This window comes from Bufo bufo, chromosome 4 (genome assembly GCF_905171765.1).
Source record: "Bufo bufo chromosome 4, aBufBuf1.1, whole genome shotgun sequence".
NCBI classification, from domain to species: Eukaryota; Metazoa; Chordata; class Amphibia; order Anura; family Bufonidae; genus Bufo; species Bufo bufo.
In genome coordinates, this window is record NC_053392.1 from 358,492,345 (window position 1) to 358,518,754 (window position 26,410).

Consider the following 26,410-nt stretch of genomic DNA (forward strand, 5'->3'; position numbering starts at 1 on the left):
TTAAAGCGCCATTCATTCCATAGCGCTGTACATATGAAAAGGGGTATACATACATAATACAGACAATTGCACTAATCATAAACAAGACGAGTTACAAACTGGTACAGAAGGAGAGAGGACCCTGCCTGTGAGGGCTTACAATCTACATGGTATGGGAGAAGGACACAGTAGGTGAGGGTGAAGTTGGTCATGGCGGTATGGAGGCAGCAGGGTCACTGGCTGTAGGCTTGTCTGAAGAGGTGGTTTCCAGGTTTCTTTTGAAGGATTCCAATGTAGGTGAGAGTCTGATATGTTGGGGTAACGAGTTCAAGAGTATAGGGGATAGAAATCTTGCAAGCAGTTGTGGGAAAAGGTGATAAGAGGAGAGAAGGAGGTCTTGTGAGGATCAGAGATTGCGTGTGGGGATGTATCGGGAAAGTAGGCGGAGTAACTGGGGCTGAGCTGGATTAGTCGGGCAGCATAGTTGAGGATAGATTGGAGGGGTTCGAGAGCTAGATGGATTCATATATTAAAGGGAACCTGTCACATTGAGCATGGAGTCTGATCTGCAGCGTAGTATAAACCAGGATACCAGAATAAGCTAAGCTTTTTTTGTGGGAAATTATTCAGTAACTTGTATTTTATTAATTTAAATCTCTGCTCTTCCTACGCTATCAGTGACATATTTCTCTGTATAAATAGACTTTCACTGAGCAAGACTTCCCACTGGATTCATAAGCATAAAAAGAGTAGATTTCAATCAACACATTTTATGTTATTTTTTATAAATTTTAAGCAAAATGTCTGTGCTAATGTGTTTAGAACTATGTCATTAATGGTCTTGAGAGCCTCACAAAAATTTTGTTTTTTCATCTTGGCATTCTGGTTTATCAAATTCTTTTGTGTCAGTATGGTTGAGTTGAAATGGTAGCTATTTGCAAAACAATTTGTACCATTTTGTGCTATTTAAATATTATGGTGTAATCCTCAATTTGATGTGATAAGAATATTAAATTACATGGTCTCTATTATGTAAAAATATTTGAAGTAAAAGAGTATGTTTTAAAAGTTTATTATTTGTTAAATTTTTGTCATGTCATAAATATAAATTTTTGGTCATATAAATACCACTGGCATCACACATAGAGTTTTTGAAGTCAAACATAAGAGCAGCTCCAGAAAACTAGAAAAGTGCAGAGGAAAAACTGACTCATCTGTCTTTTGTATCCACTTCAGAGTTCAAAAAGAGCTAATTGTTATCACATGTGTGGATGTGTCTTTTGTATATGCCCAACAGGTTTACGCAAAAAAAAAATATCCCCAGAACCATGGTCAGTTTCAGGATTTTATTCCTAGTAATCATATATACAGGAGAGATTTGATCTCAGTCATGAAGGCTGGGGTCTGAGTTTGTCCAATCACAGCAGTTGTGGTAGTAGTGCAGTGGTGTGGGTAAAGTGGCAGTGACCTTGTCATCTCCTTGACATAATAGTACATCAACATGCCTTACCTCAGACCGTTTATGTACGATTACATTAAAGTGCACCACAAGGTTAAAGGGCTTAATAAATAATATTACCTTGTCCAAAGTGACTAAGTTTGTCAAGTCCATTATGGAAGAGATTTTTGAAGAACTGAGCACAATCTGAAAAAAAAAAAAAAAAAACATACAGCATTCCTTCGGCCAAAAATGTGACTGAATACTCATTCACAGTAAATGTGTGCATTATCTTTTGGTAAGCTGATCTATGTCCCTCACAGACAAAATTGTATGAGGGTAATAGCTCAGCCTCTATTGTCTTTCATAGAGGCTTCATTCAAGAAAGGCACTGATGGAGCAGCACTCCATAATCTCGATACCTTTTTTTTTGTCTGGTACAGACTAGAATGAACACCTCATAAGTGAACCGTCATCCAAAAGACTGAGGGGCAGATATTACAAATGTCAGTGTTAGTATAAGTCAGTCAGAACCAGGGTGGATTTGATTTAAATCACAATTTAAATCACTAGTCAGTAAGGCTTGATTTAAATCATAGTTTTCTACATAAAGACTAATTCTTGCTGGTATAACTTATAATATGCAAGTAGATGAAGATTTTTAGAATAACAACTCATATTAGTTTGATTAGGTTGATTCTGCATTCATAGGTTTGTAGAAGTTAGGATTAAGGTATTTTTCTCAACTCTATTCATGTTATAACATTTTTGCTGTGAAGAAGAGGCATGTGATCTCTGCTGAGTCGAATTCAGTATTGAGAACTGCAAAAGTAAACCAAGCATTTGTGATAATAACTTGTAGGCAGAGAAACTGCCCAATAATCTTACAAAAACCTCTGGAAGAGCATGACATTGTGAATGGATTAATGGAATTTATTTACCCCAAAAATTACACATATAGAAACATAGAAACATAGAATGTGTCGGCAGATAAGAACCATTTGGCCTATCTAGTCTGCCCTATATACTGAATACTATGAATAGCCCCTGGTCCTATTTTATATGAAGGATGGCCTTATACCTATCCCATGCAAGCTTAAACTCCTTCACTGTATTTGTAGCTACCACTTCTGCAGGAAGGCTATTCCATGCATCCACTACTCTCTCAGTAAAGTAATACTTCCTGATATTACTTTTAAACCTTTGCTCCTCTAATTTTTAAACTATGTCCTCTTGTAGCAGTTTTTCTTCTTTTAAATATTCTCTCCTCTTTTACCTTGTTGATTCCCTTTATGTATTTAAAAGTTTCTATCATATCCCCTCTGTCTCGTCTTTCTTCCAAGCTATACATGTTAAGGTCCTTTAATCTTTCATGGTAAGTTTTATCCTGCAATCCATGCACTAGTTTAGTAGCTCTTCTCTGAACTCTCTCCAAAGTATCAATATCCTTCTGGAGATATGGTCTCCAGTACTGCACACAATACTCCAAATGAGGTCTCACTAGTGCTCTGTAGAGCGGCATGAGCACCTCCCTCTTTCTACTGGTAATTCCTCTCCCTATACACCCAAGCATTCTGCTAGCCTTTCCTGCTGCTCTATGACATTGTCTGCCTACCTTTAAGTCTTCTGAAATAATGACCCCTAAATCCTTTTCCTCAGATACTGAGGTTAGGACTGTATCACTGATTTTATATTCTGCTCTTGGTTTTTATCTTGCACTTATCAACATAAAATTTTAGTTGCCAGATTTTTGACCATTCCTCTAGTTTTCCTAAATCCTTTTTCATTTGGTGTATCCCTCCAGGAACATCAACCCTGTTAAAAATCTTTGTGTCATCAGCAAAAAGACACACCTTACCATCGAGACCTTCTGCAATTTCGCTGATAAAGATATTAAACAATATGGGTCACAGAACAGATCCCTGAGGTACCCCACTGGTAACAAGACCTTGGTCTGAATATACTCCATTGACTGCAACCCTCTGTTGTCTGTCCCTCAGCCACTGCCTAAACTATTCGACAATATGGGAGTCCACGTACAGCCTTATTCTACATAATTAAAAAACTAATCTTTATTTCATGATGGAATAACCTTTGGATGGTAATATATTTTCCTCAAAAAGCATTTTATATAAAAAAAAAATACGATTTAAATCCCAAAAATCTGATTTTTTATATATATTTTTTTTAAATCATTGATTTTTATCCACCCTGGTCAGCACAGAATATACCAAATTTATTAAGAGGCTCTTAATAATTTGGCAAACTTCTAGGCAGTCCATGCACCAGACTTTCAGATCTCCATCAGCTATCAGCTGTTGTAGATTTGAACTATGATTTACGCCAGTCTTTGGCTTAAATTATAGTAAATCTGTTGAGCCATGGGAGACCACACCCCTCCCGCTAAGCCCACACACTTCTCTCAAAACTTTTAAAAAAAAGTATCGAGAAGTGAAAATTCGCAAATTATTGTGCAAATATGGTGTGCCACAATACTGAAGTAAATACTTTGATAAATAGCCCTTTGAATTCCCTGGTGACATTTATTGCATGAAGCAAAATGTCTACACAAATAGGTCACTCCAATACGAAGTAAAAATAAAAGACCAAAAATGATCGCAATATGAAATATTACAGTGCAAATGAACTGTGTAGAAGCACTCAACATATACTGTAGACTTAAAACTGTGTTATGTTCTTTATGTTGCCTCCTAACAATATTGAATCATCTTACCTTCTCCAAACTGAGTGACTTTATCAAGTCCTTCATAGATGAGATTCTGGAAGAACTGAGAATAATCTAAAAAAAAATAGAAAAAAATTATGCCTTAAATTTTTTTGTCAATTTACATATTGGGCCCAGGAGTGTAGCTATAGTGGAAGCAGGAAAGTGTCTGCTATGGGGCCTGAACTCAGAAGTGGCCCGCCGCGGGGAGGACTGAAAGATGTTGTCAGGGCCCCCCTCAATAGTATTATACAGTGAGATTATATTCAGTGACAATATATACAGTGACATGACATACAGTATATACGTGTATAAAAAGGACGGAGTGGCTACTGGGCTTGGTCTGAGAGAGCAACCTTGACCAGTCTCAGGAGTGAGGGTTGGACACGAGGAGAGGATTGCTGGGGGGGATGGGGACATAAAAAAATTACATTTCTGAGTGAGCCAATAATGAATTGGCCACTCAAGGCAGTACACACACCCAAAAGCTACATTGCCTGCAGTACAAGACAATTCAGGATTGAAATAGTGGCTGGTACCCACAAAAGATCACATTATATTAAAGACAACAACATTATTTGCTAAGGCGCTTGAGATTTTCTTTTTTGTAAATTCTTTATTTCATTTTTCAATAAAACATTATAGAAGGCAATGACATTTTCAGTGGGTCGCAGCCCTTTTGAAAAAGGTCAACATGTTAGACATCTATCGTATCTAAACCCTAAGAAGGGTACAATCTTAATTATACTCAGAGGGAAACAGCAGTAATATCCACTGATAAAGTTACAAAGACTAGCCTTAAGGCAAGTGTATGATGAAAAGGAAGGGCAGAGATAAGGGAAATGGAAGGAAGGAGAAGGAAGAGAGAGAAAAAAAAAAAAAAACCTATGCAGACAGTAATAGTCTATATTCCTGGGAGTTTTGAACCTCAATCCAGTGTCGCCACATTTTGCAGAATTTTGTGTGCATGTTTCTCATGGAGGCTGTCAGGTCCTCCTTTCTCATGACCTCCTGAACCTTGCTGAGCCACATTGCTATTGTGGGAGCGGAAGTTTGCTTCCACATGCAAGGGATGCAGGCTCTTGCGTTATTAACCAAATGTCACACCACTGACTTTCTGTACGTAGACAAAGGGATCTTACTATGATGGAATAAAAAGAACGCAGGTGTCTTGGTGCTTGGGATTTTTATTTTGGACAGACAACTTTAGCATGTATCCCCTGGTATAAAATTAGTAGTGTAACTGACTTTCAAAGAAAGTGAAGGGACTACATGAAATACAATGACATGTTGAGGATTTGCAATGACAGCATTCTCTATGTAGCCCTTGACCGACTAGTTCAAAAACAACTCCATATTTCTTACAGTTTTATACAGCACTGATTTTAGTATCTGTGAGAATTGAGCTAAGATGTTGGAAGTCTTATGCAAAGATATTGTGACTTTACAAAGAGCTATAAGAAGATAGTGCTTCGCTACATTGAAAAACTTGTCATCTAATAAATACTAGTTATGCCTTATACAATGATTTACCGTTACCTTCTCCATACAGATTAAGTTTATTGAAGACATCATGAGAGAAGTTCTGGAAAAACTGAGCCCATTCTAAAGGAAACAACAATACAAAATATGAATGAAGATTAATATAAAAATGAACACATGCTACTGCAGAGCACAGCAAAAGAAGCGTAAAGACTTTAAAGAGGCTCTTCTCCTAAATTTACGCTTAAAAAAAAATCTGATTTAGACCACAGAGATGACAAATAGCATGCTGCACTTGACATCAACTAGCAAACTAAGTTCTCCTATCTCTCTACAGTCTTTACAATGTCGTTTTTGGAAAGTACTCATGTCTTTAGGTCAAGGCAGAATTGCCACTAAACTTAGAGCCGGACTTAAAGTAAATTGAAGTTCTTGGGACCCAATGCACAATCTGTAACATTGCTCCCCATCTACCATGTGCCATTTATAATTCTGGTGCGTTCTTATGTGGCAGATTGGTCTTTAAACACTATAGGCACCTTTGGGGACATTTATTACAGATCTGCAGACATGTTTGACTAAAAATCATTTTTGTGTTTTTTGCAGCCTGTTTGAAGTTCGATGCATTGCATGCTCAGATTTATTTAGTGTGAAATGTATTGGACAAGCTCTCTGACAACTCAGTCTGAATTCTCTCTGCTCTCCTAAACACTCACAAATCAGACATCCACTTTGATTTATCTTATTTAAAGAGCATAGAAACTAGCTACAGACGGAAGTCTTCTGATGGATTTCACACTAAATGGAACTGAACAGCAATAAGTCAAAATACATCAAGAATGGAGAAGACAAACATTTTTTATATAAAATATCATAAAAATGTATTATTAGCTCAACATGCATACATTTTAGTAAAAAAGGTTATTTCTTAGAAATAAATTAAATAAATTCTGCTTTGTTAGTCTTATTTGAGCAGCCCCCCCTTACATTTGTCTCTTTTTTATGTAAATTTGTATTGCATTTCATTCCAAAAGAAAGCATTACATGTGATATCACAAATATCTATGAGTTAGGGCAAATCCATCTGGGTATCCATAGTCTACAAGTGGGCTTGTGTAACTACAAAAGTTCTTATATGTCATTTACTATAGTATTCATAATATCACCTTCTCCATGCTGAGTAAAAGTATTAAAGCTATCTTGGAAGAAATTCTGGAAGAACTGAAGCCAATCTGTAAGAAAGCAAATGGTATTATTAAACATGAACTTAAAACTCTGGATATCTATGCAGTATAGTAAATTAATTACAACTTATGAGTCCAATGCAAACAAATTGTATTCCTACTGTATAACATGTTTATTGATTTTAGCGGACTCGATTGAATAACATGGCATAGGAGAAATCACACAAAAGCTTAAGGCAAGCACACATCTATGCCAATAATCATTAGTCAATGTCTACAATAGTAAAGTCACCTGCAACTACACAACGGAATTGTTTCCGATTTGCCTCTGTAAGAGCCAAAGCTTTAAAAAGTTGCATCCATCGATGAGCCTTAACTAGCTTAAGAAACAGAATTACCCTTGTACTATAGCTCTTACCCTAAGAAAGTAGAAGGAAAAAGACTGCGGTACTTTTATTATAAAAGTGTGCAATATTGAAAAATTACCATGATTACTACAGATGAACTCTTAGACTAACTTTAACCATACATATGAGAAAACTATTGGAGAAAGAAAGAAAGAAAGAAAGAAAGAAAGAAAGAAAGAAAGAAAGAAAGAAAGAAAGAAAGAAAGAAAGAAAGAAAGAAAAAACATAAAAATAATGGTTCTTTTGCAAATTTGTAGCAATGGAGGGTCAAATAGGACAGAGAATAGGTAAATTCTTGTGCCCTCAGAAATTTGTCATGATGGTCTGCTAGAATAGAAGTACATTTTTCATTTATTGCGTGCCAACTTAGACACCTTAACTTCTAGTTAGTCTAGAGTATATTTCTTCTACACATAAGGAATTATTTTCTTGACATTGAGAAAAAAGGAAACTAATCTAGCTGAGATTATAAGGGTTAATCCTTTTATTTAAAAGATCTTGTACAGCGTGTAAATTTCAATGTATATAGAGGCAACTGTTGCAGCTGGTTACAGTATGTCACACAAGAAAAATCCCTTATTACTCTTCCTACAGATGTCTATCATCTAGAGACTGTCAAGAAACCCCATACTTAGGAGATGTTCTGACAAAACGGACAAAATTGGCAGGTTTTAGATCATTTATATCTATAATGTAGGCAAGCTTAAGAGTTGGCTTTTGTTACTATTTAAAAAACAGCTGTTAAAGGGATTTACCAGGATGTAACAACTGATGGCGATAGGTCATTAATATCAATTCAGCTGGAGATAGACTCCCAGCACCCCTGTAGGTGACGTGGTTTCAATAGCTGTGGTGCAGGAATCAGGCATCAGAACTACTTAGCTCTGCATAATGTGTAGTGGCCATGCCTGGCTACTACAGAACTACTCCGATTCTGGTTCTGGCACTGCAGCATGTTAAAACAGCTGATCAGCGGGGTGCCGAGAGTAGGACCCTCGTCAATTTGACATTCATGACTTACTCTAAGGCATGAATGAAAACTCCTATAAGAACATTGGGGGAGATTTCTCAATGTTCATATGTCATAGTGAGGTATAAAAGCTGCAAATTAGGGTGTACATCATATTTATGCCAAAATTTGCAACTTTTTGAGCTACTCACCAATTAAAAAATTTGCAATAAAGGAGCTTCTTAATAAATTTGGTATATATTTCTCCAGTGCATGTTTTACTAAGACATAGAAAAATCAACCATTATGCATGTTGCTGCATTATTTATTAGTTACCTCCTCCAAAATGAGACAGTTTTTCAAGTCCATTATAAGAGATATTCTGGACAATGTGAATATAACCTGAAGGTATGAACAGAAAATGCATGTGTTAATATTCTGGTACTGGCATCTCATATGCCTCCATAATGTATAATACCTCTTTTGTACCTCTGTAGAAATAAATAATGCACATATTTATCTCTTACAGAGACCATTAAAAGAAATTATCCAACCACTACTAAAACAGCTGCTAGCAACACATTTGATATATAGTATCTTTAATATACAAAAAAGTTTGTACCCTAAATTTATTCAGTCATACATTATGTCAGCATGTGCCTAAGAAGAAGGTTAATATTTCTCACACATGTTTCATTCTTGTCTTAATGATGGATAATATTTGATTATAGTTTAAGCTCAACTGCCAATGAAAATTAATTTAGAAGGATTTTCAACCCATATTATCCCATGAAATTTGAAGTTTTTCTTTAAAATTGTCTTAAAGTGCCATCACACTAGGATTGCAACCAGATATTTTAGCATTTATAAATATTACAATCCTGAAGAACAAATCAGTGGTATTGCTGATGCACTACAGATTTTGTGAACACATATATGTGGTTTAGCGAATGATGATATAATGAACCTTAGTAATAAGAATCTTACCAAGGAGTATCAAAGTGGCTTATAAGCAACTACTAACTAGACAGATTGAAACCATTAAATTACAACAAGTTGATAGCTTTAATTGTATTTCATAGTTTGAATCTACAGTATAAAAAATGCACAGATGAGAAGAAGTTTAATTCAGCACAGACCATGGAGAAATATAAAAGCTTTAACTTTAATTCCTCATATGTATTTCAAACCTCAAAGCAATATGGCTCCTACTTGAGGCTCAAAATGCATAAGCCTCTTATCAGATTGCCCTCCTTTTAATGAATATTTTAATGTGAGGAAATAAAGTTGAATCTCCATGGGCGAGTGCTGGATTTACCCTAATTTTCTCTATGTAAAATAGCAGCACTTGGTATAGACACCTACTCTTCCTTATCTCTGGTACACCAGATCGACACAGACCTTTCCATTGTGTAGTGGATTAGCTGGAAACTGCAGAGCTGCTCCCATTCACTTAAACTGGAGCATTGATACAGTTACCAGCTCATCCAGCACTTTGAGTGTAACAGGAAGCACAGCAATATTTAAAGTGTAGTGTTTCAAACCGAATAAAGCTACGATTTAACGAAGATTCGGCCGAGCACCCGAGTATAATGGAAGTCAATGGGAGACAACCAGGCACCCCATGCTCGGATGAGGAGAGGGGGCCTGGACCATAGGAAAAGGTCTGAAAGTGATGGAAACACCTCTGAAATCAATCAGGAACAGAAGGGAGATCACATCTGGATGCATCTTGGACACCAATGTCGCTGCTGGAAACCATGTTGTCCAAGTTGTACGCCACTTTAACAGATTGAGAAAAAAACGGACAAAACCCCGCCCCCACAAAAAAAAAATCCTTTTTAGAGGAAAAATTGTTACGAAACATTCTTTCCTGTAGATTCAATTGTATATATAGTGTAAGTGCCGCCAAAAATGACAAGGAAGAAGAGATACAGCCTGTATATCACATAAATGAGGGCCTCATTCACATGGTGCTACAATTGTTCAGGTAGTGGGACTCCTACACTCATAAAGCCTATGCACTAAGTGAAAGGGCTGCCAAAAATTACAAGGAACTGGCACTCCAATATACCCTTTATTACACATAAAGGAGGGCATCATGCACACTCTTTCTAAATGATAATTGATGGCCTGCTGGTGACCCACAAAAACATTAGGAGCAAGGGCCTGTTGATCTGACCACCTAAGAAGTTAATTGACCCGGTTAGCACAGGCTACCAAGAAAGAATGACCAATTTCTAATTTTAATGTTCCTTTGGGTTCCAGAGAACGTCACATAGCAGAATTAGCGCAGGGAATGGCGGTCAGCATTTGTTGCCTCTTTACATTATGGAACTGTAGCACAATTACAAGCTGTTATCTGACTATCTTGGAATTCTATTGTCTACCCCAGTGGTCGGCAAGCCGCGGCTCGCGAGCCACATGCGGCTCTTTACACACTTTAATGCGGCTCTTCTGCAGGGCTCCAGATGCCATTTGCGACTGGACCCGCCGCCGCAGCTCTGCTCAATACAGCGGCGGGCACAGGAGATGATCGTTCTCAGCAGCGCAGGAGGAGTCTCTCCCTCCCCCCTGTGCTGCTGCTGCCCCCGCCGCTGCCAATAAGAAGAGACGGGAGGAGGAGGGGAGGGGCTGTGGCCACTGCGCCACCAATGAAGAAAACTGACCTGTTAATACAAATACAGGAGGCGGGTGCCGGAATCAAATAGCCGGCACCCGACCTCTATGACAGGGAGCTGCGATCCGCTGCAGTTGAGTTAACCCTTCAGGTGCGGTACCTGAGGGGTTAACTGCCGCTGATCGCAGCTCCCTGTCACAAAGGTCGGGTGCCGGCTATTTGATTCCGGCACCCGCCTCCTGTATTTGTATAAGAAACGTTGGTGGCACAGTGCGCCCCCCCCCCCCCCAGTATAATAAACGTTGGTGGCACAGTGCGCCCCCCCCCCCCAGTATAATAAACATTGGTGGCACAGTGCGGTTCCCCCCCCCCCCCCCCCAGTATAATAAACGTTGGTGGCACAGTGAGAAGTGCCAATGAGGGTTAAAAATAATAAAAGAAAATTAACTCACCTCCTCCAGTTGATCAGGTAGCTGCCGGTCTCCTGTTCTTACTTCTTTCTAGTTTCTTCAGGACCTGTGGTGACGTCACTGAGCTCATCACATGGCCCATTACCATGGTGATGGATCATGTGATGAGCACAGTGATGTCACCACAGGTCCTGCGTCCTGAAGAAACTAGAAAGAAGTAAGAACAGGAGACGATCAATTGGAGGAGGTGAGTTAATTATTTTTTTATTTTTTAACCCTCATTGGCACTGCCCACTGCGCCACCAATGTTTATTATATTGAGGGGGGGCCGCACTGCGCCACCAATGTTTATTATATTGGGGTGATGGGGGGGCGCACTGCGCCACCAATGTTTATTATACTGGGGTGATGGGGGGGCGCACTGCGCCACCAATGTTTATTATATTGGGGTGATGGAGGGGGCGCACTGCGCCACCAATGTTTATTATATTGAGGGGGGGCACACTGCGCCACCAATGTTTATTATATTGGGGTGATGGGGGGGGCGCACTGCGCCACCAATGTTTATTATATTGGGGTGATGGGGGGGCGCACTGCGCCACCAATGTTTATTATATTGGGGTGATGGGGGGGCGCACTGCGCCACCAATGTTTATTATATTGAGGGGGGGCGCACTGCACCACCAATGTTTATTATATTGGGGTGATGGGGGGGGCGCACTGCGCCACCAATGTTTATTATATTGACCTTCTACTATGCATTCTGTATTCAGAATGCTATTATTTTTCCTTATAACCATGTTATAAGGGAAAATAATACAGTGAATAGACTTTCATCCTAGGAACCATGCGTGAAAATCGCACTTGCTTGCGATTTTCACACAGCCCCATTAACTTCTATGGGGCCTGCATTGCGCGAAAAACGCACAACAGAGCATGCTGCGATTTTCACGCAACGCACAAGTGATGTGTGAAAATCACCACTCATGTGCACAGCCCCATAGAAGTGAATGGGTCCGGATTTAGTGCGGGTGCATTCCAGTATTTTGAATGCCGGATCCAGCACTAATACATTCCTATGGGGAAAAATGCCGGAGCCGGCATTCAGGCAAGTCTTCATTTTTTTTCGCCGGAGATAAAACCGTTACGGTTTTATCTTTTGCCTGATCAGTCAAAATGACTGAACTGAAGACATCCTGATGCATCCTGAACGGATTACTCTCCATTCAGAATGCATGGGGATAAAACTGATCAGTTATTTTCCGGTATAGAGCCCCTGTGACGGAACTCAGTGCCGGAAATGAAAAACGCTAGTGTGAAAGTACTTTAAAATATTAAGTTTAAATCCCCCCTTTCCCAATTTTACATATAAAATATATAAACAATAAATAAATAAACATATTACATAGCCTTTTTAGTCACCTTGTCACCCCAAAAAATAGGATAGGACTGTTCTATTATGGGCCGAATGTTTCATAAAATGCGAAATGCACGTGGCTTTTTTTGGTGTTTTTTTTTTTTTGCACGGTATTGAGTATCACAATACTTTTTTATGGTGACGAAAGCGAATCAAAATTTTGGTTTCAAAACAACCCTACGCCGATCTGATCGGCGTAGCGTTGTCACGATACCAAAATTTTGATTCAGTTTCGATTTGGCGACTAAAAATTTGATTTGGCTCCTAAATCTTTCAGTTCAGGAGCCAATGGCTACTAGGAATTTTTTTTAGTCTGGAGCACTGTTCTGTGTGCCGGGCGCCCGCTGCCCTCCCTCCTCTCGGGGGCGGCAGCCTGCGGCTGTCCTGCCTACATGTGTGCCGTGCGGCGCTCAGGCCAAAGGAGGCGTCACTGACTGTATTTTCGGTTTTAAAAATGTGGCTCTCAAAATAAATTTCAATCGTGGTTTTGGCGAGATTTGGCTCAGTTGAAAAAAAAGGTTGCCCACCACTGGTCTACCCCAAAGAAAGATCTAGGGAATGTGGCACATACAATGAAAAAAGGTAATGCAATTGTAATTCTTCCAGGCCCCAAATGCAAAAGGGTCTAATGAAAAGACATCTGCAAAGGAGAGAGGAGAAAATGGAGTCAAGCCTGACATATTAAAAAAACAACAACATTGAAATATTTACCCTTGGTCCACTATATAAAAGCCAAAATCCTCTAAATGACAGATGCGTGAAAGATTCACCAATGAAGGAAACCGAATTACATTTCCTTCCAAGTCTGAAACATAGAAAATAATACACCATGTCAGCTGACCCCCAAAAAATTGTAGGTGAGGGCCTGCAGTAGACCTGACCCTCCCTGAAGAGGGACATGAGGATATCTTATGCACTGATCCCCAAACTCTTAAGCCACCAAAGTCAGAAGAAGATGATATGGGGGGGGATGGTAATTAGTGTTTCACTTGGTGGATGATGGGGATGAGACAGTTGAAAATAAGTAGGGTCTTGTTAGGTCAATACAAGTCAGGGGGATGACCAGAGTGAGGAAGTGGATTTGGAGATGGGGGACGATGACATCACTGACCCAACCTGGGAAGGTGGAAAGCCAAGCGAGGACAGCAGGACAGAGTGGGAGGGATCCACAGCACCGCAACAGGCTGGAAAAGGCTGTGTGGTGCCAAAAAGGAGAAGGCGGGTCACGATAAACAACTGTTCCCAATTGTGCAAATCTCCTTTGACAAGGGGTAGGTGTTCCACAGTCTGGGGCTTTATTGAGGAAGGTGGGGACGATAAAAGAATTGGAATTTGCTAACTGTAACTGTGCTATACCTAAATAAGAACTCAACATTTCATAAATAACAATAACCATAACATATTTTACATCCTATTAATAAACTAACTAAAACCATAACAATAAACACTCAAACACGGGAACATAATGGGGGAAGACTGTACACTGGAGGCTAAATGAGTAGGGGTGGGAACAGTAGCAACCTCTACCCCACCAGCATGATCCACCACATGGCATCACAGCACCCTAATCGGTTGGCCGAACCCATGGGTCCACAATCAGTGTCTGTGGGTCACACCACTGCCTCCTCTTCCTCCCCTGTGTTACGTGCTGGCCAATCCTCTGTCCTAGATGCAGGCCTGGATGACTCCTGCCCTGCAGCTGGGCCTTTGCAAGCACCATCTGCTAGCACATCCCTTTCTGTGTCCAAGGACAGGATGCAGATGTCCGCAGGCCTTTGATTGTAAGCAAAACTAAATACGCACCTTTCAAAATTTATAGGCATGGAAATGTTACCATCTAGGCCTGTGGACACTGAGGCTTTCCTCAGCCTCATGGCGGCGGCCGTCCTTCGTTACTCAGTCCCCAGCTGCCGCTATTTTCCACAGTGTGCTGTCCTCGCATTACACCAGCAATTGTGTGTGTGTCCCATAACATCACCCGTGCCCTGACCAACGCAGTTATTGGGAAGGCCCACTTAACGAAGGACACATGGACAAGTGCTTTTGGCCAGGGACGCTTCATTTCCATTGCGGCACACTGGGTGAACCTTGTGTAGTCTGTTAGCGAGTCGAACCCTGGGATGGCACAGGTGTCACCGACGCCAAGGATTGAAAAGGCACTACTGCCATCAGGATTTCTGCCACCACCTACTTTAGTGGCAGCAACCCCCCCTTCTTCTCCTCCGCCTCCTCCTCCACTGCAAACTCTGAATTCTCATGGGGAAGCGGCAACAGGCCTTGCTAAAATGAATTTGCTTGGGTGACAAAAAGCACACCGCCGCAAAGCTGGGGCAGGGTATAAGGGACCAGGTTGGCTGTGTCTGATAATGGCCATAAGTTGTTGGCAGCTTTGTAGCTCAGCAAGCTCACACACATGGCAATCATACAGCATATATGTACCATGCACAACAAACATCCCAAACCTATACACTAATATAACTAAAAAGCTAACAAACAAGAATGGAGTTAAACCAATGGCATGAACTTTTTAAGAACTCATAAATGAATCAAATAACCATAACATATTTTATTTTACAGCCTGAAAATCAAACTCAAACAATAACAATAAAAACGTGAAACCTTGGAACATAACAGGCCCAGCCCTCAGCGAATCATGGCCATCACAGAGGCAGAAAACAACCTCTGTCCAGTGAAGAATGTAAAATTGTACATGGGGCAAATGCTGATATGGCCATCTGGATCCCACCTTAATGTCCGGGATCTGGCCATACCATACCTAGGCCATGTGTTCTCCCAACCTCCCCCATTTTGCCTTAGCTACTGGTAAAGGTGCGCTGTGTATGTGCCCATTTCCAAAAGTCATCTACAGCTGCCGTCAGTTTAGCAATGCTGCTGCAGCGCTTGCATTTGCCAGCTAACAGACTATTGTGTGACGTGAGCATGCGCTGGAACTCTACGTTCTACATGGGGTCCAGGCTTTGTGAGCAGTAGAGGGCAGTAGTGGAATACCAGCTGCAACATGCTCTCATATGTCTGACCTCTGTGAGGTTTTACGCAACTTTGAGGGATAAACACCGATGGTGAGTGGCGATGCCGCCATTATCAGCCGAACCATACCACTTCTGTGTCTAGTGAAGCACTGGCTGGTAACGATGAAGGCGGACGCCTCAAATGTGGAAGAGATGGAAATAGGGGGAAGATATTACACAAGGTGATAGCCAGAACACCATCAGTTTGGATTCTCAGTGTGAATTGGATGATGAGGAGGAGGAGGAGCAAGAGGCAGTTTCCTACGCTACAGAGGGTAGTAGCTATAGCAGGTTTATTCCATCTGTTCTGCATACAGTGCTGCCCACAATTATTTATACCCCTGGCAAATTTTTACTCAAAGGTACTTTTATTCAACCAGCAAGTCATTTTTTGATGGGAAATGACATAGGTGTCTCCCAAAAGATAATAAGACAATGTACAAGAGGCCTTATTGTGGAAAAAAAAAAATTGCAGCTTTTATTTACATTTGAGCAAAAAATACAAGATGTTCCGCACTGTGGAAAATCTCAGAGGACGTGGTCGGAAGCCAAAAGTGAGACCTGTGCTGGCCAGGAGGATAGTTAGAGATGTGAAAAAGAATCCAAGGATCACCACCAAGGCCATCCTGGTGAATCTGGGATCTGCTGCTGGCAATGTCTCATGGCAGACAATCCAACGGACACTGTACACTGCTGGGTTCCACTTCTCCAGATAAGGCGCACAGAAGCTCGCTTGGCCTTTGCAAAAGCTCATCTGGACAAAGAAGAAGACTTCTGGTCTTCTGTGTTATGGTCAGATGAAACAAAAATTTTATTGTTTGGTCACAATGATGTTTCCTTCATTTGGCGTAAAAAAGGAGAAGTTATCAACCCAAAGAACACCACCTCCACTGTCAAAGATGGTGGTGGGAATCTAATGCTTTGGGGGTGTTTTTCAGCCAATGGACCAGGGAACCTAATCACAGTAAGCGGCACCATGAAAAAAGAGCAATACATGAGGATTCTCAACGACAACATCAGGCAGTCTGCAGAGAAGCTTGGCCTTGGGCACCAGTAGACATTTCAGCATGACAATTACCCAAAACACACAGCAAAAGTGGTGAAGAAATGGTTAGCAGACAACAACATTAACGTTTTGGAGTGGCCCAGCCAGAGTCCAGATTTGATTCCAATTGAGAATCTGTGGAGGGAGCTAAAGATCAGGGTGATGGCAAGAAGACCCTCCAACCTGAAAGATATGGAGCTCATTGCTAAACATGAATGGGCAAAAATACCTGTGGAGACATGCAAAAAGCTGGTCTGCAATTATGGGAAGCGTTTGATTGCTGTAATAGCCAATAAAGTCTTTTCTATTGATTATTGAGAAGGGTATGAATAATTTTGAACTGGACCCTTTTTGCTCAAATGTAAATAAAAGCTGAGAAATGTTTTTTTTCCACAATAATGCCTCTTGTATTATCTTTTCGGAGACAACTATGTAATTTCCCGTCAAAAAATTACTTGCTGGTTGAAAAAATTTAACTTTAATTCAAAATTTCCCAGGGTTATGAATAATTATGGGCAGCACTGTAGATGGGTAGGAGAGGAGGAATAGGATAAGGAGAATGAGAGTCATCCTCCTGATGACGACAGCGAAGTCTTGACTGTTGGGAATCTGGCACACATGGCTGACTTCATGTTAGGCTGCCTTTCCTGCGACCCGTGCGTTACACGCATGTTAGACAACACTGATTACTGGTTGTTCACCCTTATCGCCCCCCCCCCCCCCTACAAAGGGAACTTCTCATCTCTCATTCCTGTGTTGGAGAGGACGAGCAAAACGATGCAATAACAGAATGTCCATGTTTAAAAATTGCTTAGAAAATTTCCATATGACAACAGTGGAGGCAGAGAGTAAAGGTAAACCAATGGCAGGGCCTGTTAATTAACACATAAATAACCAAATAATCATAACATATTTTACAACCATAAACCATAATAACAATTATAATACCAACTATAATACAAACAAAAAAACTATAATAATAACAGAACAGAATGTCATTGCAGAAATATTTACAGCTGACAACGCTGGTGGCAGAGTACGAAGTTCCTTGGCCAACCCAGGAGAGGAGATGAGGGACACACCGCAGTTCCAGCAGAGGCAGGACAACACTCTACAAGGCCTGGGACATTTCATGACACCCCACCAGCACCGTCACCCTGATGCGCGGCCTAGTGTCACAAGGAGGGAAACATTGTGGAAGATTGTGAAGGAGTACGTAGCAGACCGTGTCAGTGTCCTCGGTGATCCCTCTGTGCCTTACAACTATTGGGTGTCCAAGCTGGACACGTGGCACAAACTTGCACTCTATGCCTCAGAGGTGCTGGGATGCCCTGCCACCAGCGTTTTGTCAGAGCGGGTATATGGTGTTGCTGGGGGCAAAATAACTGATAAGCGCATCTGTCTATCAACTGAAAATGCTGACAGGTCGACTCTTAAAAAAATGAACAAGGCCTGGATTGCCCCTGACTTCTCTACTCCACCAGAGGACAGCGGGTGAACAATATACTGTATTCACATGCACCTCTGCCGCCACCAAAAAGGTTATATGGTTCAATCTTCCTTTTTTTGTCCTTCTCCTCCTCCTCCTGCTCCTCGCTCATAATGTTTTATAGGGTCAGCGAAACCCTTGCACAGGTGCCAGGGGCGACACTCAGAGCCATCTCATTGGAATGCAGTATTCAGGGTAAATGATCGTGTGGGCACTTTGCGATAAATAAGTGTGTTTGTGGTTGCAGCTTGGGCAATCAGTCTCTAAAAGTTTTGCCATCGCCTTCACTGTTTTAGAGGGTTAGTGCACCTGGAGGCCCTCATCTACATTATTTTACTCTGCTTCATTGAGCCCAGGGCCACAGCCTCTGCGTGAACAATCGGCATCACGGCCACTTCCACGTCCCATACTGGCCGCCTTCTTAATATAAAATGTTATATATGCCTAAAAGTATCTAACACCTACAGTATTGTAGGATATGTACGTGTACGCGCCAATCAATTAAAACAGGTATTTTGGATGCACACACTTTACACAGGGGATGTAGCTCTGATAATGTCACAGACTACCATACACCATCTGCGGATGAAGTACAGTATATGTTAGTAATATGTATGAAATGCACACAAAGTAGATGTGTCACAAATATTTTACTTCTCACAAAAATACACTGTTTTCACATGTGGTACTGTATTTGAAACAGAGAGCCACGCGCTATGGACACTAGATTATGAACAGATTATTTATTTTGTTGCTAGACACACAAATTTTTAAATTGACTCAATATATGCCCCAGTAATGAACAGAATATGGACACTAGATTATGCAGAGATTATTTAGATTGGCGCAACAGACACTCTTTTCAAATGTGATAGAGTATTTGTCACATGAATCCACAGTAAATGGACAGTATATTTGGCACAAAACAGTTAAATTTGTCCCAAATAGAAATAATTCTCTGTGGAATTACTGTATATATGGTTGCGGACTAAATTCACATACACATGAGACCCAAAATACTGAAATTTGTCCCAAATAGAAATAATTCTCTGCTGAACTACTGTATATATGTTTGTGGCCTAAACGCAGACACAGATGTGCCCAAAACTAGTGAAATTTGTCCCAAATAGAAATAAATCTATGCTGAATTACTGTATATAACGGTTACGGCCTAAATTCACGCACAGATGAAAGCCAAACTAGGGATTTTTGTCCCAAATAGAAGGAATTCTCTGCTGAATTACTGTATATATGGTTGCGGCCTAAATTCACGCACAGATGTGACCCAAACTATGGAAATTTGTCCCAAATAGAAATGATTCTGTGCTGAATTACTGTATATATGGTTGCGGCCTAAATTCACACACAGATGAAACCCACACTAGGGATTTTTGTCCCAAATAGAAAGAATTCTCTGCTGAATTATTGTATATATGGTTGCGGCCTAAATTCACACACAGATGAAACCCACACTAGGGATTTTTGTCCCAAATAGAAAGAATTCTCTGCTGAATTACTGTATATATGGTTGCAGTCTAAATTCCCGCACAGAAGTTACCCAAACTAGTGAAATTTGTCCCAAATAGATTCTAGACTGGAATAATGTATATAACGTTTGTGGATTGAGCGCGCACACAGATGTGGCGCAAATTAGGTTAATTTCCCCAGAAAAATAAATTTCGATGATGGAGCGGTGTATATCTCACTAGCAGGCACACTCTAGTGAATACGCCCCTTTTTAGAATTTCTGCTAAACACACTGCTTTCTGATGGTGTACTGTGGATCTCACTGATATGTAATATTTCTTTTGAAAGCATTTTGGTACTGAACACATCGGTTTTCCAGCCCTCACATCTGTCACTTCCTGCAGACGCCAGTCCCTTATACTGCTGAATTTAACCCTTGTTAAAAAATAAATAAATGCTGCACTGCTGTCAAACACACACTTTAGTCCTGAAGAGGACTGTTTTGTCTTTCAAGAGCTTTTTGGGAGTTCAATCATTGTAATTTCAGCAAACCGCTATATGTCCCTGCCTACTGTCGGCTCTCCCTGACGCTGAATGATCCGAGCGCAGGACGTCGGCTCCTATATAAACTAGTACCACGTGTTCCGGCCAGCTAAACAGTGTAAGGCTTATAGCCAGCATGGCTATGGCATTACACTGGAGAGAATTACTTACCTGAACGCTGATTAGATGCTTCAGGAGGCGCCGAACGTGCGGGGCGCAGACTCAAGCAATGTAACGAGCACATGTGGTATTCGGCCGAGTACCGCCACAAGCCGAGCATAGCGATGCTCGAGCCGAACTGCCACTCACTAATAATGAATAAAAGATAAGTTGCATTAACCCGGCATGGCTAGTACACTTTGAACAGAGCTATGGTATGCTTCCTGTTCTGTTCAAAGTGCTAGATCCAGCGGCAGAGGCTTCAGTGAAAAGCTGATCAGTGGAGATACAAGGTATTGGACCCTCACTTATTGGATATTAATGGCCTATCCTGAGGATAAGTCACCAATATCAGGAGCCTGAAAAACCCATTTAATCCATGATTATACCTTTAAAGGGGTTTTCTGGCAATACTGATTTTTTAGAAAGTGCCTTCAGTCTCCCCCTGAAACAGAAGATTCATATTTATCTGCTCCACGCCCTCCAGTCCTCGATTATCTCTGCTGTATCCATCTTCTGGTGGTGCATGGTCCCATACATCTCTCCAGCCAAAGACTGGCTTCAGCAGTGACATTCTGCTTATGGCCACGTCACCGCTGAAGCTAGTCATTGGCTGGAATAGTGCATGTGATTATTCCCATGCATCGCCGGAAGAAAACAGTGAAGGGACTGGAAGATTGAGACAGCAGAGGCAGCATGGAGGACCAGAGCGGTAATAATGTTAAATAGTATATTTTTGAATCTCTTGATGTATGCCACTCTTGGTCAATAATATTAAACATTTACCCAGCAAACATGCATTTTTGCATATTGAACAGATCCTATACAAAGATTATGATATACACAAAATAATTATGTATACGTCACTCACCTTCTCCAAATTCACTAACGGAGCTGAAAGCATCTCTCAAAACAGCCTGGACATAGTCAGGAGAACCTAAAGTAATTCATTATAATTATAATCAGCTCAATAGTAAAAAAATTATATTAAAACAGAAAATATTGCTGTAAGGTCCACATTTTAACACCATCGAAGAATATTTATAAAAACTAAAGCAAAGGAAAAATGGAAGAAGTTGTCCATGGCAGCCAATCAGATTTGAGGTTTCACATTATAAGGAGTCACTGGAAAAGCAGAGACAGAATTTCATTGCTTGCTATGAGCACATACTCCCCTTGTCTTTTTTTTTTAGATCCAAGTGTGAATGCTAATTAATGCCAATAAATCTTAAGAGCCGGTGCTCCATTTTCTGATACTGAGCTACCTGCTTAGATATAGAGTAATGGGGTTTTCTGAGATGATAACATAACAAAAGGAATATGATTACATAACAAAAGAGCCTTTACTCACCTGATAAATGCCCTGATGCTCCAGTGTTGCCATTCCAGTGGTCCACCCCAGTCTTTGGTGTAGTGATTATATTACCATCTACCCATGTGACCACTGCAGCCAATTAATGGCTAGATGGCCATGTTTTGGTGCATCAATCTAATAAAGACTGAAGAGGACCACTGGATAGGTGGAGCTGGAACAAAAAGGTGTACAGTACAGTATAATTTATTTTGTTATTTTTTCACATTTTGCCCCTCTGGTCAAATCTTAGAAAACCCAGTATGCAGCAAGTTCCTAATCTCTTTTTAATGGTGGCAATGGGCTGCCTGAGTTTTCAGAACTTTATCATTTACCCCTATGTCTAGGTAGGGGATTTGGAGCTCTATATAAAAAAAAAAATTAGTACCAAACCACTTTAAACATATGTAGGGGCATTTAACAATTTAGAAGCTGAGCAGTTAGCATAGCCACAAGGTGCCTCCTATTTTACACAGCAGACACCTGAAGGTGATATCCATGAACATTGCTCATAGACATAGACATTAACCCAGAGGCCATGGTCAATTGCAACCACGGTATCTAGGTTTCTGAGAGGGCTTTCCCTGTGACCACTGCACTACCAGGGCCCAAATGGCTCCCTAAAACTAACATTGGGGGAGCTGTTTGGTTGCTGTGTCAGCCTTGGGCCTTCTGCAGGCTTCCAGGTTTGCCACAGTGATGTTCCTATGGAAGCCTTCATATGGCTATGTGAATCGAAACTACTTACAAAAAGTTAGGGATATTTGGCTTTCGGGTAAAAGTTATGGAAAATGTAAAAAGTTAACTCTACAGTGATATTACATCATGAAAGTAGGACAATTAAGTAGAAGCATGCAATGGTGATTTCCTCGTCTCAAACAATTTATTGAAACATTGAAAAATTGTCAGTCTCAAAAACTTGTCATGTGGCCTTGAGCGTCAATTACAGCTTGACAACGACATCTCATGCTTTTCATAAGTTGACTTATTGTCTGCTGAGGCATGGAATACCACTCTTCTTGAAGGACGGCTTTCAGGTCATTTAGGTTCTGGGGTACAGAGTTATGAGCCTCTACACGGAGACTGAGCTGATCCCATAGGTTTTCAATGGGATTCAGTTATGAAGAAAGTGCAGGCCACTCCATTTGAGGTACCCCAGTCTCCAGCACCCGTTCTCTAATGATGCGACCTCGATCAGCTGGTGCATTGTGATCCATGAAGATTAAATTAGGCCTGTGTTGTTCATGCAGAGGCATAATGACTCGATTAATGATGTTATTCAAGTAGTATGGGCTTGTCACTGTACCATTTTCTGTATTGACTAGACACACATGCTCACACTGCAACACTACCACCAAAGGCTCATCTGGTTACAACAGTGACTGATGCATAGCGTTCCCCTTGACATCTCCAACATCGGCGGCGGCCATAATTTCTACTCAGCATGAATTGACTTTCATCAGTGAACAGCACTGAGGCACACTGGTCCCTCGTCCAGCATTAGATGTTCCCTGTTAGATGTTGATGCCTGTTTCTGGTGGTGTGGTCAGGTTCTCTTACAGGTCATCTAGCACTCAGAAAAAACAGATTTTTAATGGTCTGACGTGATACTTGGGTCCTCTCACCTCCCTTAAATGTGCCTGGAGTTTTGCACCGCTAGGCATTGTTCACAATGAAGCAGTCATCAGTGTGGGATGTGGCCAAAGGATGTCCATGTCTATGCCTTTATGTGACTCTTCCAGTCTCTCTGTATCTCTGTTGCAACCTGCTGATGACACCCTGTGACACTCTAAGCTCAGTGGCCACTTCTGTCTGAGAACATCCTGCTTGAAGCCTCGCAATAGCGAGTTACTGTTGATCAATGGCTAGGTGTCATCTTGGTCTCATGATGTCAAACTGTGAACAGCATGATGAGGAAGACTGTTTAAATACCAATTCTAATTGAACCAGGAAATTTATTGGGCGATTCATGGATCAAACATTTGTGAATTTTGCCGGTAAGCTCTTTGTTAGAGAACAGCAAGTTGTGCAAAAAAATAAGTGAAGGTCACATTAAGTTCACCCATAAAGAGTGCATTTTAGGTTCATGAAATTTCACCCATAAGCCAAATACCCCCTTTTTTTGTGAGTAGTGTAAAAAAAAGTTATGGCTCCGTGTAAAGAACAAAAAAGGAAAAAATTTAATTAGGCCTGTTCTGTAACATGTATGTATAATAATGTAAACAATACATATATCATGAAAAAGTAAATTTTTGGCTGGCTTCTATTAAAATTTTCTAACTTGAATGTTACTAAATAAAAATATATTTACAGTAAGAACACATTAGAGAACAGGGGGAGATACTGATGATATTAATAGCACAAATAATGATTAAATTCTATGTTACCTTCCACGCGTTCAACTGCAGTAAAGTGATCATAGACAAAATCTTGCAAATAATGGAAGCCATCTATAGAAAAAGGGATATGGTCAATATAAACTTGTAATGCAAAGTATTTCAGACAATCAGATAAATCCTAAATTATTCAGCTTATCACACTGAAGACGATATTATCATGGATGCTGTAAAAAGATACCTTTAAGATGGTCATTTAGAGCATGCAGATAATTTTTCTGTATGGCAAGTTATGACAACAAATATTAGGTGTGCAACACTTGATCAATAAAATAAAACCTTCAGTATGTTGCAGTTTTTCCAATTTTTTTTTCTATATTTACAGATCTCATACAAGTATTAAATTGTACTTAAAATGACTATGTCCATTTCACCCACCTTCCCCAAATTCATTGATGATGCTGAAAGCATCTCTTAAGACGCTCTGTAGATAGTCAGGAGAACCTAAAGGGATTAAATTACAATTCACTAATAGTGTTTTAAAATATGAAACAATACTGTAAATCAAATGTATGTTTTTCTCATTAATGTAGTAATTCCCTACAACATGATGATAGTTGCTCCTTAGCATCCTACAGCAAGTTAATAGTCTTTAAGCATTTGATGTGACATTAATAACAAAGTGAGTTTGTTGTCAGATTTTTTTTAATTTAATTACTTTAATTACATAAAAGGGAACCATATAATGTCCTAAAATAGAGTAGTTTTTTCACATGCCTCCTTTAGATCAATGTAGCAGACCCTTCTGTACACAGTCAAAAGGCCCATGGATGTGTTTTGTAAAGTTTATCAACTGAATAGAACTTAACATGTAACTTAATTAGTGATTACGAATCAAATGAATTGATTTGTCTCATAGGGAGTTCTTCACCTGCAAAGGGCTGTCTTCAGTTTTGTATTGATTGACATGCATTGCTGCCCTGAATAACCGTGCCAGCCCGGAGGCTCTCCTTCTACTACTGAAGCAGTGACTGTGCATGCAATGTTACACTTCCGGGTAGAGGCACGTGAAAAGTGGAATCTCCAGAAGTTAAAGCAGAGCCTCTGTGCTTGTGCTGCCACTTGGGGCAGTGGCATAGGGGCAATATGTCAAGCCCGATCAATCAAACAGAGGGGGAGAGTTTCTTCAACAGTGGGGACAGGCCCTCGCAAGTGAAGATCTCTTGCTAATGAGACTAGTGTTGAGCGAAGCAAAGCATTCAAAGTGAAATTCGATCTGAAGTTAATGAAAAATTTGATTCACAACTAATCTGAATTTCCTTGTGCTTCATGGTAACAAATAATTTTTTTTCCTAAAATGGCAGCTACACGTGTTGCAAAGTGGAAGTAAGAAGCCTGGGAATACAAGATCGCCCATAAAGCTGTGCAGACAGCCAATACGCAGTTAGCCAACCCCTGTGATGTTACAGCCCTTTAAAAGACTCATCCTGCGTGGTCTCCTCTTTTACTGTGAGCTGAGCATAGAGAGAGATGTGACAAGTGTTAGGACCATGTGTTCAAGAAAACCTTTAATTGTAGACTATTTAATAGAAAGAGCACAGGGACAGTGTAGGGAGATTGTAGGGAGAGCATAGGGAGACTGCAGAAACAGTGCAGGGATAGTGCAGGAACTGTAATCTGAAGCTAAAGGGATCTATAGGAGGCAGCGCAGTATGCATCAATCCCTGTGTATAGCACAGTGCTATCTAATTGAATGGTGTCCTCCCTTGGTTAATAGATAAGTAATTCTATTAGGCCTTGATTCTCAAATTGGGGTGAATAATCTGACTTGTTCTACTGTTATTGGGGTGTCAACCTTGTTTAATAGATAAACAATTCTGTTACTCGTTGATTCTCAAATTATGGTGAATAACCTGTGTAATTCTACTGTTAATGGGTCTCCAGGACTTTATTGGCACCACCTCCATATCCAGGTTCATATACTGTATGTGACTTTCCTGTCATACTGACACACAGTAACTGTTTCACTCAGAAAGGACTAGCTATGCATATTGCTGTAATGCACAGTGATTTTATTAAATTAACAACAAAAAGCCATGTGGCTGAATGCCCAAACTTGACCCAGATATAAGTGCTTATAAAACGTAACTTTTAATAATCACACTTAAATATGCTATGTGAGCACCCACAAAAGGTTAAAACCCGCGTTGTTCAGTCCATATGTATAGAATGGTACTATGATGTGACACTAGTAGCTTTAGGGGGACGTGCTCTTCCCCTATCAAACTACCTGAACACTTTTGCCAGTAACAAGACTAGCCCTGAGTACATCAGTGTTGCCTCAGCTATTCACTGACATGCTGTATCTCACCTATACCAA

The 26,410-nt window shown here is 40.5% G+C and overlaps 1 protein-coding gene across 1 annotated transcript in view; it reads right to left on the reverse strand.

Moving 5' to 3' along the window:
• The window catches only part of LOC120999212 (titin homolog), a 946,165-nt gene that overhangs the window by 55,960 nt on the left and 863,795 nt on the right, over positions 1-26,410 (reverse strand). Inside the window, exons 80-87 of the mRNA XM_040430085.1 lie at positions 24,469-24,534; positions 24,082-24,144; positions 21,215-21,280; positions 8,501-8,566; positions 6,791-6,856; positions 5,682-5,747; positions 4,152-4,217; positions 1,559-1,624 (exon numbers count right to left, since the gene is read on the reverse strand). Of these exons, the coding sequence (XP_040286019.1) occupies positions 1,559-1,624; positions 4,152-4,217; positions 5,682-5,747; positions 6,791-6,856; positions 8,501-8,566; positions 21,215-21,280; positions 24,082-24,144; positions 24,469-24,534 (525 nt within the window). The remainder of the gene's footprint in view (positions 1-1,558; positions 1,625-4,151; positions 4,218-5,681; positions 5,748-6,790; positions 6,857-8,500; positions 8,567-21,214; positions 21,281-24,081; positions 24,145-24,468; positions 24,535-26,410) is intronic.